This window comes from Macaca fascicularis, chromosome 9 (assembly GCF_037993035.2).
Source record: "Macaca fascicularis isolate 582-1 chromosome 9, T2T-MFA8v1.1".
Taxonomy (NCBI): Eukaryota; Metazoa; Chordata; class Mammalia; order Primates; family Cercopithecidae; genus Macaca; species Macaca fascicularis.
This window is the reverse complement of record NC_088383.1, coordinates 78,590,847-78,605,532: the sequence shown is the minus strand read 5'-3', so window position 1 is coordinate 78,605,532 and position 14,686 is coordinate 78,590,847. Positions and strand designations below refer to the sequence as shown.

General features: G+C 38.2%; 1 protein-coding gene across 32 annotated transcripts in view; it reads right to left on the bottom strand.

The window, feature by feature from the left end:
* Positions 1–14,686, bottom strand: part of HERC4 (HECT and RLD domain containing E3 ubiquitin protein ligase 4) — a 154,157-nt gene that overhangs the window by 40,570 nt on the left and 98,901 nt on the right. For 29 of the 32 annotated variants that reach the window (XR_012417880.1, XR_012417885.1, XR_012417881.1 and 26 more), the window contains one exon: positions 7,374–7,493. Coding sequence is in view for 20 of the 32 variants with exons in the window: in XM_074001988.1 (XP_073858089.1) it covers positions 7,374–7,493 (120 nt within the window). In the remaining 12 variants the exon portion in view is untranslated. Of the gene's footprint in view, positions 1–1,041; positions 1,508–7,373; positions 7,494–14,686 lie in introns of those variants that run through there. The other 3 variants (XR_012417889.1, XM_074001998.1, XM_074001999.1) reach the window with 1 other exon arrangement.

The following is a 14,686-nucleotide window of genomic DNA, read 5'->3' as shown; positions in this document are numbered from 1 at the left end:
CCTCAGACTTTAAGACTTCTAAAATCTCAGCAAAATGTTTGACAGCGTTTAGTAGATTAAAATGCAATATGGACACAAAGTGAGAAAAAATAAGCCATAAATTGTTTCTATTGGACAGAAAAAAAACAGTAAAACATAAGGTATCTTACATTAAACATTCTTTAAAACTGAATTAATTTAAAGTAGAAAGTACAGGACAGGGCAAAAGGGTTGGTAAGCAAAAATAAATAAAGAGAGAAAGATATATTTATTAAGGAAGTAATAGTGGAAATTACAATGAAAGCTTACCACTTTATTGAACAGAAATGTACATTTTCTTGTAGAAAGCTTCCATATATGCGCAGAGCACAGACTCGTGTAAAGCACCAGAATATTCAGAACTATGTTATTAAATGTGTGGATGGTACTTTGTGTTATGAGGAATTAATCTGACCCCAGAAGAGAGCATTGCCCTAGGTTACTAGGAGGCGACCTATAGACCTGTGGAATATCAAGCCTGATAGGAGTGTCTTTGTTTGCCTGGGGCTTTAGCCACCGGACAATGTGACTTGTGATAGGGGCTTGGGCCATGTGCTGTCAGTTCTGCCTCCAGAAGAGCTGGGAACTAGAGGTCCCTACATGAGCAGGATATGACTGAACCCCATTAAAAACTCTGGGCACTAGGTTTCTGGTGAGCTTCCTTGGCTGGAAATACTCTGTACCACACATCTATGCCAGGAAAGTAATTCATTCATGACTCTATAAGGAAAGGACAACAGAAACTCTGCCTCTGATTATCTTTCCCAGACTGTCCCCTATGTGCAGATTTTGGCTGATTTTTTTCACAGATGGAACTTTTCATTTGTCACTATTAAAAGCCTAAATTTTTTTCTCTCTCTGTCTTTTTTTTTTGAGATGGAATTTGGCTCCTGTTGCCCAGGCTGGAGTGCAATGGTGCCATCTCGTCTCACCACAACCTCTGCCTCCGGGGTTCAAGCGATTCCCCTGCCTCAGCCTCCCGAGTAGCTGGGATTATAGGCATGTGCCACCAGGCCTGGCTAATTTTATATTTTTAGTAGAGAGGGGTTTCTCCATGTTGGTTAGGCTGGTTTTGAACTCCTTACCTCGTGATCCGCCCGCCTCAGCCTCCCAAAGTGCTGAGATTACAGGCGTGAGCCACCGTGCCCAGCCAAAAGCCTGAATTTTAAACAGATTCTTGTATTTGTGGTCCACATCCATCAGCTCATATAACTTTAGCACCTGTCACATCCCCAGTAGCCTTTCTAGAACTACTACCATCACCATGAAGTTCCCTGGTTTTCCCAATTCAAACTTGGGCATCTTCAGCATTTTTACTTATCTAACAAGGACAAGCATGGAGAGGATAAATAGACTGGCAAGCCTTTTCTTTATCTTTTCCAATGTTGTCAGGAATCAATTTATTGACCACTTCTTTCAAGTCACTTGTCTGAACCTCTTGGATCATGATTTTCATCACCTTCTTCTGGATTTGGCGGACCTGTTGGTGCTGAGAGTAAGAGGTCTTCTGTATCTGACTGTTGCGTTGCTTAGTAAAACCAACACAGAACAGACGAAGCAAATGACCATCAGTGGTCTTGACATTAACATGAGCTTCTTTCATGATCTACCAGTTTTTGGCCATGCAACTCATTCTGTCACAGGTAATATCCATGCTATGGAAGTTAGGTAGTTTAGAGCCTCAACATCCTCAGTAGTCAGCTTGGATTTTTAAAATGCAATTTCATCATTTGCAGATCAGAAAGGTTCACTTCAAATATACACAACCCTTGAGGCCATCAGATATAATTTTGGTTCCTTGAGTCCTGGTGACTAGTGTTTCTCTCCAATATTTCTTACACTAAACATAGCATGTGCTTTCATACCATACCAATCTTTCTTAGAAAGTAGATCAACCACTCCTTGGCTGACTATTTGTCATCTTTCATAAGGTGCTTGTTCTTGCCAAATGTCATGATGCTGCTCAGAGAGTCAAAAGGACCCTTGGCTGATTTTAACCCACTATCCTTTCTCTGTAATAAACTCTAATCATCAGTGTAACAATTTTCAATGAGTTCTGGGAGGTCTTGTAGCAAATTATCAAACCTAAGAATAGTTTGGGGGACCCTCCCCAAACTCACAATTGGTATCAGAAGTAAAGGCAGTCTTGTGTGGACTGTTCTCTTTAACTCTGTAGTTGACTAAGTTCCCACATCTCACCAGGGGTATTATTGGAGGATTTAAGATATTAGCAAATAGCAAAGACTTTGGGTTCTCTCACTATATTGTGCTAAGTAAAGCCAAAGCAGTGTGTAAGCATAAGCAAAACATCACTCTATGCAAATCCTATTCAGAGGAAGAATATTATTGACAAGAATTTCTTTCAAAAAATTCAGAGTACCAAGTTATTACTACGTAAGTGCTCCTATTGACAGTGTAAACAAGATGAAAGTCTTTACAGACTGTTCTGCAAAAAAGCCTTTTAGATTACACTCAGTTTAGCTAGAAGGCAATATAAAAGGAACAACCAAAATCCTTTTATAGTATACCTTGTGGGACTTTTTTTGAAAAAAGAACTTTATTATTTTAAAGCAGCTTTAGGTTCACAGCAAAATTGAAAGGAAGGTGCAGAGACTTCCAATATATCCCTATCCTCACACATGCACAGCCTTCACATCACCAATATTCCTCTTGTAGGACATTTAAAAAGTGCTATTACTAAGTAAGAAAGTTTAAATAAGAAAAAAAAAGCCTATAAATATTCATCTATGGCCTGCTTGATAACTATACTATATACCAAGGGAGTTTATAGTATGGGAGATGGATTTCCTCCTTAGCTAAATAATGAAATATTAGTATTTATGCATTATCTTTTTTATTACTACATGTAAGTAGATATAGATGCTATGCATATCATTATACATTGGGGAAGTCAATAAGATAATGTTAGAATTTATAGTGCGACTAACCCATACTAAGCAGAATATAATCTGGTTACACTAAAAATTGGAAGAGAAAGACGTGAACGGGCAAGAATATGAAAAATAATAGGCCATGCAAAACTTGAGAAAAAGAGATGATTAGACATTAGGTAAAATCATTTTTCTAAGAGAGAGAAGCACCAAAGGAAAAACCAGATAAAGATAATTAAAAGTATCAGAAAGGGAAGAAAAAATGGCAAAGAGTTTGGTAGTAACCAATAAGGTATTTTTACAAACAATTTAAAAGCAAAGTTAAAGGAGGATAAGGAAACTGAGAATAGTACCTAGAAAGTACTCTTAGAAAATGTTTCATTGTAGTGCACATAGAGAAAGGCAGCAAGAGAACAGAGTTATTATACACGTCAGAATAAAAGCTACTGCCAAATTTGTAGCCTGTGTCAAGGTAGCCAGCAATAACAATCACCATTTTATAAAGACTTAACTATGTGCCAGAAATTACTCTAAGTCCTTCGGAGGGATCATATAAATTAATCTTCTCAAAATTTTTTTAAGGTAGGTACTAATATTCTAATTTACAGAAAACAAAATGAAATCTCAGAGAAATTAAGTAATTTTCCCAAGGACAGAACTGAATATATGCTGAGGTGGGATCTGAACCCAGGCACTTTTTCATAAAAGTTACCCTGCTTTCTCATCATACATATTTATGTTGTGAGCTAGAATTCTTAATCATCACAAAATCCTCCATAATAAATTTTCCAATTTGTAATGTTATTTATTATTTATTTATTTTTTGAGATGGAGTCTCACTCTGTCGCCCAGGCTGAAGTGCAATGGCGCAATCTCAGCTCACTGCAACCTCTGTCTCCCGAGTTCAAGTCATTCTCCTGCCTCAGCCTCCCAAGTAGCTGGGATTACAGGTGCCCGCCACCACGCTTGGCTAATTTTTGTATTTTTAGTAGAGATGGGGTTTTGCCATATTGGCCAGGCTGGTCTAGAACTTCTGACCTCAGATGATCCGCCCACATCAGCCTCCCAAAGTGCTGGGATTACAGATGTGAGCCACCACATCCAGACTGTAATGTTATTTATAATTATAAATTTGTTGTGGTCTTAGAGTTCTTATAAGAACTGAGCACCAAGAGTTTAGTACTAGTTTAATGTGTGTATATATTTATATAATATGTAAGTGAACACTGGGCTTCTTAAGAAATTGTTCTTCTTTAAAAGGGTCCACATATCCCTCCAAATGTTCTGAATCCTTTCAAAAACACTGCTAAAAGACCTAGGGTACCCTGGTTGGTGTGTGAGGGTTTATATGCAAAGTCTTGGTATGAACAAGGTTCATTTCCAGAAGAACCAATTTTCCTCAATGGCAAATACATTAAATCTCTTTTATATTGCAATAAATATCTATTATGCCCATAATGCAAAATTTGCATTTAAAGACAGAAAATTAGCCTCAGTTCAAGTCTTGCTGAGGGAAGGTTAAATCCTTAAGAGATATGTTATTTCTCCTGCCTTCACAGGTTCTCTGAAGGAAGAGTTTGAGAAGCTTTACCTAGGTCAGAGATGAAGAAAAAAGGAAATATTTATTCAAAACTTCGCTGAGGTCAATTATTTTCTTTCTTAAAAAATTATCCCTTGATTCCAGCTACCACTCCATTTTTTTTTTCTCCTCTTCAATGCAGAACTTCTTCAAAGTATTGCCAATGGTTGTTACTACTTCCTTACCTCTAAATTTCTCTTTACAACACCCCAACCCTAGAATGGTATTATCAAGGTTACCAATTACCTTCATGTAACCAAATTCACTGTCAATACTATGGTTTCATCCTCCTTCTCTGGAGCATTCAACATTCTCTCTTTCAATTTTAAATTATGGTTTCCAAGACTCTCCTAGTTTTCCCCCTACCACACCTGCTTTTTAATCTTTGTGGATTTCTCTCCTTTCCTCACTTCATATCCAATTCATTAGTGATTTTTATTTTCCTTTTGTTACCAAGATTTCCTTTTATCTCCAAGATGTATTCCAAGTCCATTTCCTTCTTCCATCTAAACAGCCATCATCCTAGTCAAACTCATCATTTCCTCTCCCCTAATCTACTAAAACATAGCTTTCTCATGGATCTCCATCTTTCATGTCTGTCCCGTTCCCTACAAAGCCAACAAAGTGATTATTCAAAAAGATCAGATTAAGTTTCCACCGTTTATCGTAACACTTTAGATAAAATCCAAATTCCTAATCCTAGTTTACTAAACTGTCTATGATTTGGCCCCTGCCCATTTCTCTGTTCCCTCCTCACTCCCATAAGCCATGCTGGCTCTTTTCTTTTTCTTTTCTTTTTTTTTTTTGAAACGGAGTCTCGCAGTGTCGCCCATGCTGGAGTGCAATGGCATGATCTAGGCTCACTGCAACCTCCGTCTCCTGGGTTCAAGCTATTCTCCTGCCTCAGCCTCCTGAGTAGTGGGATTACAGGCGCCCATCACCATGCCCGGCTAATTTTGTATATTTTTAGTAGAGACGGGATTTCACTATGTTGGCCAAGCTGGTCTCCAACTCCTGACCTTGTGATCTGCCTACCTTGGTCTCCCAAAGTGCTGGGATTACAGGCGTGAACCACCACACCCATCCCCATGCTGGCTTTTTTCTATCTTTCAATCATGTCAAGCTTGTTTTCACCTAAGGTCCTTTCCTCACTTCATATCCAATCCATCAGTGATTTTTATTTTCCTTTTGTCGCCAAGATTCCCTTTTATCTCCAAGACGTATTCCAAGTCCATTTCCTTCTTCCATCTAAACAACCATCATCCTAGTCAAACTCATCATTTCCTCTCCCCTAATCTACTAAAATATAGCTTTGTGAACTATGTTCACAAAGTGAAAAGAACAAATGTTCATTGTTCTTGAAATTCTCTCTGCCCTGATCTTAAAGGGCTGCTCCTTGTCATTCAGATTAACACTCATACTTCATTAGACAAGTCTTTTCTGAAACCTATCTTTACTAAGTCCCCTCATTTTAAAAGTACATATTATTAGCTGGTATTTTTTGCCTTGTTTGACTATTGCTAATCTTGCCCACTAGATTACGAATTCCAGGAGAAACAAGGCTCTGCCTGGTTCAGCACTAAATCAGTGCCTAAATCAGTGCCTGTTATATAACAGATTCTCATTGTTTGTTGAATAAGCAAGTGAGTACATCTAAATCTACAGAATGTCTATAAACCTGACCCAGCCTCAAGGTGACTCAGGAGAAGAGTCAATGAGTCTCTCCCAGTAAAGACCCAACTGCACTAAGGAAAAAATGTCTAGAAGCAACCTGATTCTGGGAGGTGGGAGTATCCTAAAAACAGCATGCAGTAGCCAGATTGCCATTCAAAAACTACTATACTTTTTTAGTGCTTACTAGACATATTCTAAACACTGTCACAGGTGCTGGTTGACTGACATACCCATCCACAAGAAGCTTACAAGCTGGTGCCTAGCAAGCAATGAAAGGTTACTCATCCTTCTATAAGTGCTGCATACATATTAAATTACCTGTGTGCAGAAAAGTGGGCCTCAAGTATACAAAAATGGCTAGCAAATAAGAATAGTAAACCTAAATATTTTGTATCTAGCTGCTTACCCATTTCTGCATTAAAATTTTATGTGCCTAATTCAAGTTTTATGTAAGACTATGGTACTATTTTAATGGGATAGTAAGTGTGTAGTTATTAAAGACTTGGCCACATAAAAAGATGTGTGCACCCACATTAATATAAAAAATCTGAAATAAAAGTAAACACATAATCGGCTCACTGCAACCTCCACCTCCCAGGTTCAAGTGATTCTCATGCCTCAGCCTTCTGAGTAGTTGGGATTACAGGCATGTAACACCATACATGGCTAATTTTTTGTATTTTTAGTAGAGATGGCGTTTTGTCATGTTACCCAGGCTGGTCTTGAAATCTTGAGCTCAGGCAATCCACTTGTCTCGGGCTCCTAAAGTGCTAAGATTACAGGCATGAGCCACCGCACCCAGCCCTCTTTTGGTAGTCTTGAAGCACCAATTTCATAACAATAATGCATTCTTAGGAGTTCCAGTATGAAGAATGCCAGTATTTTCAACATTGGAGAAATAAGAGGCAATCTCATGGAAAATAAATGAGTTAAAAATCCATTTCACATTTGCAGTTTTTCTCTTTTTTAAGTATAATCCATCTCTTTGGTTTGGCTTTGGTAAAAGAGTAGAATGTTTGTATATAAATACTGTATAATATATAGCACTCCTTTTGCAATGTTTTTTTATTTAAAAAGTAAGTTCTGGATAAAAGTTCTGAAAAAACGTTCTCATTTCAAAACCAAGTAATTGTTTCTTTTTTTTTTTATTAGATACATATACATAAAAATGATACATAAAAATGAAATCACAAATTGCACAGAAAACCTACCATTCCATAGGCCTGCTGTTGGACCCAGTTGATATAATCATTCCTTATGTCTATCAATTCTTGTACTTCATGTATATAAAATTTATCATACTGTATAATCTGTCCCGTTTTCTCATTTACCTACAAAAGAGAATGTAATTGACATTAAATTTAACCAGTACTCAAGACAGATAAATTTTTTTTTTTTTTTTTGAGGTGGAGTCTTGCTCTGTCGCCCAGGCTGGAGTGCAGTGGCACAATATCATCTCACTGTAAGCTCCAACTCCCGGGTTCACGACATTCTTCTGCTTCAGCCTCCCGAGTAGCTGGGACTACAGGCGCCTGCCACCACGCCCGGCTAATTTTTTGTGTTTTTAGTAGAGACGGGGTTTCACCGTGTTAGCCAGGATGGTCTCGATCTCCTGACCTTGTGATCTGCCCGCCTCGGCCTCCCAAAGTGCTGGGATTACTGGTGTGAGCCACTGCACCCGGCCAAGACAGAGAAATTTAAAATGTCTAAAGAAAAAAATGCTTTGGGGATATTCTTAGCTAATATTTTCTTCCTACAAAAAATAATTGCTGAGTGCCTACTATATGCAAAATGCTAGTTAAGTGCTATGGGAGACCCAAAGATTTGTAAGATGTGATGTCTGCATTCAGTACCCCAAAATCTAGAAAAGAAAGACATGTCTTTATAACTACAACACAGTATGAGATATGGATGATTAAAGTATATATGGTATATATAAACTAGATACTATAAAGACTTATGGTTGGGAAATGGGACCTTAATAATAATAGCAGCTAATGCTTGTTAAGTGTTGCTCTGTGCTGGCATCTGATTAGAATAAATTTTAGGAAGTGATATCCGGACATGATGTGAAAAATGAAGAGGATGCAAATTACCACCCCAGAGATTATCTATTAATTACAAAGATAAGAACAAATCTTTACAGTGCAGAGCACCATCTTAATCAAGTGATCTAACTAATCATCACCAACACTGGAACAACGAAATATTATGTTCTTGGTGATATAAATCAACAGGAAGCATACGAATGATCTATGAAGGAAAAATGGTTTAACCCAAATCCAATCAAGTCTCCTAATCTAAATTCTAGGTTACAGGAAATACAAGGGATAGAGGAACAAGTTAAATAAATATTACCATGAGGAAACAATCAGACAAATCCTGATTATGAAACTTTTATAAGAAAACTGGCCAAGAGTCTTCAAAAAGTCAAGGTAGCAGGGATCGAAAAAAAAAAAAAGGAGCTATTCTAAATTAAAAGAGACTAGAGGAATTCTGGTACTAAATATGGCATAATACTTTGTATCAGACTAATCTTCCTGACACTAACAATTATAACTCTAGACAATACATTAAAGAAAACTGCTGTACTTAAAAACACTGAAGATCCACCAAAAGTAGGCAGAAACAGGAATGGACACAAGCAGAGAATAGAGCTCAAGCAGAAAGCAGCAGTCTTAATAGACAGAGACTGAAGCTGCCAGCACAGCCAGCCAGTGAGGAATAAAAAAATCAAAGAAAGGAATCCAGAAGACGAAGCCCCAAAATCTATGTGCAAACTCCCCCCACATCCTTGGCTAACTCTAAACCATGAATGCACAAAGTAAGACCTGCTAAAAGTAAATAAATAAATAAATAAATAAAACTCAAACCCAATAAACCAACAGAAAGTACAGCTGAGAGGCTACTCCTTTTTCTTTTTCCTGAGATGAAGTCTCGCCCTGTTGCCCAGGCTGGAAGGTAGCAGCATAATCTTGGCTCACTGCAAGCTCCGTCTCCCAGGTTCATGCCATTCTCCTGCCTCAGCCTCCTGAGTAGCTGGGACTACAGGCGACCGCCACTACGCCCAGTTATTTATTTATTTGTTTTTTTTGTATTTTTAGTAGAGATGGGGTTTCACCATGTTAGCCAGGATGGTCTAGATCTCCTGACCTCGTGATCCGCCCACCTCGGCCTCCCAAAGTGCTGGGATTACAGGCATAAGCCACCGCACCTGGCCAGAGAGGCTAGTCTTACAATAAGAGTTCGAAACAAGCATTTCCAGAGGAAAAGGGGCACATTTCATAACAATAAAAGGATTAATTCACCAAGAAGTCACAACAATCCAAAATAGCAGACCTTGAAAATAAATGAAAGAGAAATCAACAGAACCACCATCATAGTTGGAGATTTTTAACATTGCTCTCATTAACTGATAGAAAAAAATAGACAAAACCAGAAAAAAATAGACAAAACCAGCAAGTATAGATGATCTGAACAATTTAAACCAACTTGCACTCACTGTCATAGAACACTTCACCTAACAATTGTACATGAAATGTTCACTAAGACCAAATCCTGGACCATACAGTAAGTCTTCATACATTTAAAAGAATCCAAAGTATACAACATACGTTCTTTGTCCACAATGCAATTAAACTAAAATCAGTAATAGAAGATTTGGAAAATCCTAGAATACTGGCAATTAAACAAAACACTTGTAAATTACTGAAAACTTTTCTTGAACCTGTAAGAGAGCTAAAGCTACAAGATAACTAAGTAGCCTGAATCCAAGGATCAACAAATGCTTACAAAAGGTAATAAGGTGCCAGAAATGGCTCATTTGTGGCAGGCAGCAAGAGGAAACTACTATTGTCATACAAGCAGAAGTAATATGCTAAAATTTTAAGGATCACTTCAAGCTGAGTGTGGGGTAGCTTGATAGTATGAAACCCAGCAGAGTCCCAGGCAACTGGCACTCACAGCCTCTTGCCCATAGACTGCCACTGGGTGCCCATGAAAACAACTGGAAACAAGGCAGAGGGGAAAAAAAAGGAAACAAGGCAGAAGATCAAGAGCCTCTCTCAATGGTACAAGGAATTAGCTGCCATGTGAGAAAGGAACAAAGGCCCGCCACCCTGTCCAGATCCTTCCTTCACACAGAGCAAAAGCCTTCAGCCACTGAGGAAGGGGAAGCAAACCCACGTCTCGTTGCTGAGGGAGGGAAAAACCTTCAATTCCTGGGAGGAAAGGTGACAAGAACAGTCCTAGGCTCAGAATCTTATATCAGTAGGACCAGAGGTCTGCAATTGCTGGGGGAGGGAGCAGAAACTGCCACACAAAAAGATCCAAAGCAGTTTGGTTGCCACAGGGAAAAGGGGAGGGAATTCTGACAAAGTTCCATGCGAGGTCCACGCACACATAATTTACCTAAAACCAAGGCTATGCTGTAACAACCAAGAACCATTTCTGTTCCCTCTCCTCTACCAATCTTGAAAGGACTGAGTAACAAGCAACACCAGTTTACAACTGACAAGAGGAAAGAGTGAGAAGAAAATCCCTCTAAGGAGTAGGCACGCAAAGTGGGGCACAAACATTCACAAAAACCATTTGACACTCCACTTCCACCCTAAACACACCGTACTACAGGCCTCAAATTCCTCCAGTGTTAGAGGCCTCAAATTCCTCTAGCATTAGAGGCCTGTAGTGTAATGAAGGTATTTATAACAAATTAAAAATTCAATCCCAGCGTAACCTCTGACTAAATAAACTCAAATCCTTACACTAATACCAGACAGGAGAGGTGTACCAATTTATAAGCTTTAAACCTACTGATTTCAGTTTCTTACTATTTTATAGATAACCCAAAATTATGAGACATAGCAAAAACCAACTGAACGGGCTGGGAGTGGTGGCTCATGCCTGTAATCCCAGCACTCTGGGAGGTGAAGGCAGGCAGATACCTGAAGTCAGGAGTTCAAGACCAACCTGGCCAATGTGGCAAAACCCTGTCTCTACAAAAAATACAAAAATTAGCTGGCTGCGGTGGCACATGCCTATAATCCCAGCAACCTGGAAGGCTAAAGTACAAGAATCACTTGAACCCAGGATGTGGAGGTTGCAGTGAGCTGAGATTGCACCACTGCACTCCAGCCTGTGTGACAGAGCAAGACTCTGTCTCAAAAAAAAATTATTAAACTGAACAAAACAAAACAAAAAAGTGTCTAGAGACAAAGCAATCAACAGAGTCAGATTCAGAGAAGACCCAAATGTTGGAGCTAGGAAACAGGGGCTTTAGGAAATATTTTTAACTTAAAAGTAAAAACACACAAAAATTTGTGGGATGCTAATAAATCCAGGCATAAAAGAAAGAAAATCTATAGCATTAAATGATCATATTAGAAATAAAGGTTAAATCAATGATCAAAGTTTCTGCTTTAAGACTCTAGAAAAAAAAAAGATCATATTAAGCACAAATCAAGCAGAAGGAAGGAAATGAAGAGAAATCAATGAAAGAGAAAACAGAAAAACACTAGAGAAGAAATTAAAAGCAATTGGGTTATCTGAAAAGATAATAATGAATAAACCTACAGTCAGACTGACCAAGAAAAAGAGATGACACAAATTACCACTATCAGGAATTAAAGAAGAAACATGATTACATACATATCTTGGTAAAACTGACTCATGAAGAACTAGAAAACCTGAAATGTCCTGTATTTATTTTTAAAATTTAATAGGAAATTAAAAATTTTCCCAAAAGAAAACTCCAGGGCCAAAATGGTTTCACTGATGAATTATATCAAACATTTAATAAAGAAGTAATACCAATCTTAACCAAACTTTTTCAGAAAATAAAGAAGGATCATTTCTTAATTCATTTAATGAAGCCAGAATAAACTTGATACCAAAAGCTGACAGCAATACGAGAAATAAAAATTACAGATCAATATCCCTCATGAACACAGATATAAAACCCTCAATAAAATATTAACAAATTAAATCCAATAATATATATAAAGTATAATATACATATAACACCAAATAAAGTTGATCCCAAGAATGCAAGGTTGGTTTAACATCCAACTATCAATGAATTTCACAATATTTCTGAAAAAAAGGAGAAAAAATATCATCTGTTCATCTCAACAGATGGAAACAACACCTGATAAAATTCAACATCCATTTATAATAAACACTCTCAGCAAATGAGAAATGGAAGAAAATTTCTTCAAACAGATAAAACCCATCTCACCGCCCCCTACCCCCCATCCCCCACCCCCTGACATTCAACATTATACTTACTGTTAAGATACTGAATGCTTTCTTTCTAAGATTAGGAACTAGGCAAGAATGACCACCATAACCATTTATATTCAACATTGTACTGGAATTCTTAGTTAATAAAATATGCCAAGAAAATAACATGATTGTATATATTAAAAAAGCCAAATGAATCAATCTATAAGAGAATTACCAGAACTAAGAATTTATCAAGATCACAGGGTAAAAGGCCAACACTCAAAACTCAATTTATTTTCTGTAGGCCAGGTACATGGCTCATGCCTGTAATCCCAGCACTTTGGGAGGCCGAGGCAGGCAGATCACCAGAGGTCAGGTGTTTGAGGCCAGCCTGGCCAACATGGTGAAACCCCGTCTCTACTAAAAATGTTAAGAATTAGCTGGGCGTGGTGGTGGGCACCTGTAATCCCAGCTACTTGGGAGGCTGAGGCAGGATGATCATTTGAATCCAGGAGGCAGAGGTTGCAGTGGGCCAATATCTCACCATTGTACTCCAGCCCAGGTGACAGGAGTGAAGCTCTGTCTCAAAGAAGAAGAAGAAGAAAAAAGGCTGGGCGGTGGCCCACGCTGCTAATCACAGCACTGTGGGAGGCTGAGGTGGGCAGATCACCTGAGGTTGGGAGTTCGAGACCAGCCTGACCAACATGGAAAAACCTCATCTCTACTAATAATACAAAATTAGCCAGGCATGGTGGTGCATGCCAGTAATCCCAGCTACTCGGGAGGCTGAGACAGGAGAATCGCTTGAATCCGGGAGGCGGAGATTGTGGTGAGCCGAGATCACGCCTGCACTCCAGCCTGGGCAAAAAGAGTGAAACTCTGTCTCAAAAAAAAAAAAAAAAAAAAAAAAGGAAGAATTTCTCTGTACTAGCAACAAATAATTGGAAAATAAAATTTTTAAAAATCATTTACAATAGCATCAAAAACATAAAACATTTAGGAATATATTTTTGAGAAAGAGAACGAATAAAATTTTTAAAAGAATATGCAAAATCCTTGAAAACTACAAAGCACTGCTGAGAGAAACTGAAGAGTCATTCACTATGTTCACGAATCAGAAAGGAGTAGCAAGACTCAACAATCGCAAAAAACAAAATTTGACTGGACTCTAGTTATTTAAAAAGCAGTAATATAAACAACATTTTTGCTATAAATGAGGAAATCTGAAATATGAATGCACAGATAGATGATATTATAGAATTATAGTTAACTTCCTTAAGAGAAATAATGCTACTGCTGTTACACAGAAAAATGCCTATATTCTTAAGAGATGAAATATGAAGTATTAAAGGATGATATCTACATTTTTCTTTCGAATGATTCATGAAAAAAGAATATACACACAACATATATAAAGCAAATGTGACAGTATGTTAACAACTGCTGAATCTAGAATGGAGGGCACACAGGTTTTAATTATATTTGTTTTCAATGTTTCTGTAGGTTTGAAGATACTGCAAACAAAAATCAAAAAGGAAAGTGAATGGAAAAGATTTAAAAAAAAAAGGTTTGAAGGAGAACATTCTGGGCAGAGAACAGCATCAGCTAAGGAAACAAAATCTGCATGTAACTGCCCCCAGCTAAACTGCTAAAGAGAATGAGAGGCACGGGGAGCAAAACTGGATTCAACATGCAGTTGGGAAATAAGCTGACCTCAATCCTCTCTAGGTTAGCCAACCTCAGCCAAGGCTCAGGCTAAAACAAGGCCAATCCTGTAGGAAATAGAATGCGCATCATTGCATGCCAATGAGTTCTGGCATGTTTTGTTACAGAATGTTACTGTGGCAAAAGCTGATACATGGAGAAATAAGGTTTTAGATTTAAAAAGTAACAGAATCAGTTGTATTTTATGAATAATATTCTGCTGAGTGAGGTATAGTTAAGAATAAGTAGAGAGGCTGGCAGTAGGATTAGGAGATTGCTAAAAGATTTAAAGTCTCTAAATAAGAATGCAGAGGTCATGGCAGCTAATGGATATGGAAAACAAGAGAAGAGTCAAAGACAACTTCAATATTTCAACCCTGGGTAAGAGTAATTTTAAAAATTACCATACATTGGCCGGGCGCGGTGGCTCAAGCCTGTAATCCCAGCACTTTGGGAGGCCGAGGCGGGTGGATCACGAGGTCAGGAGATCGAGACTATCCTGGCTAACATGGTGAAACCCCGTCTCTACTAAAAATACAAAAAAAAAAAACTAGCCGGGCGTGGTGGTGGGCGCCTGTAGTCTCAGCTACTTGGGAGG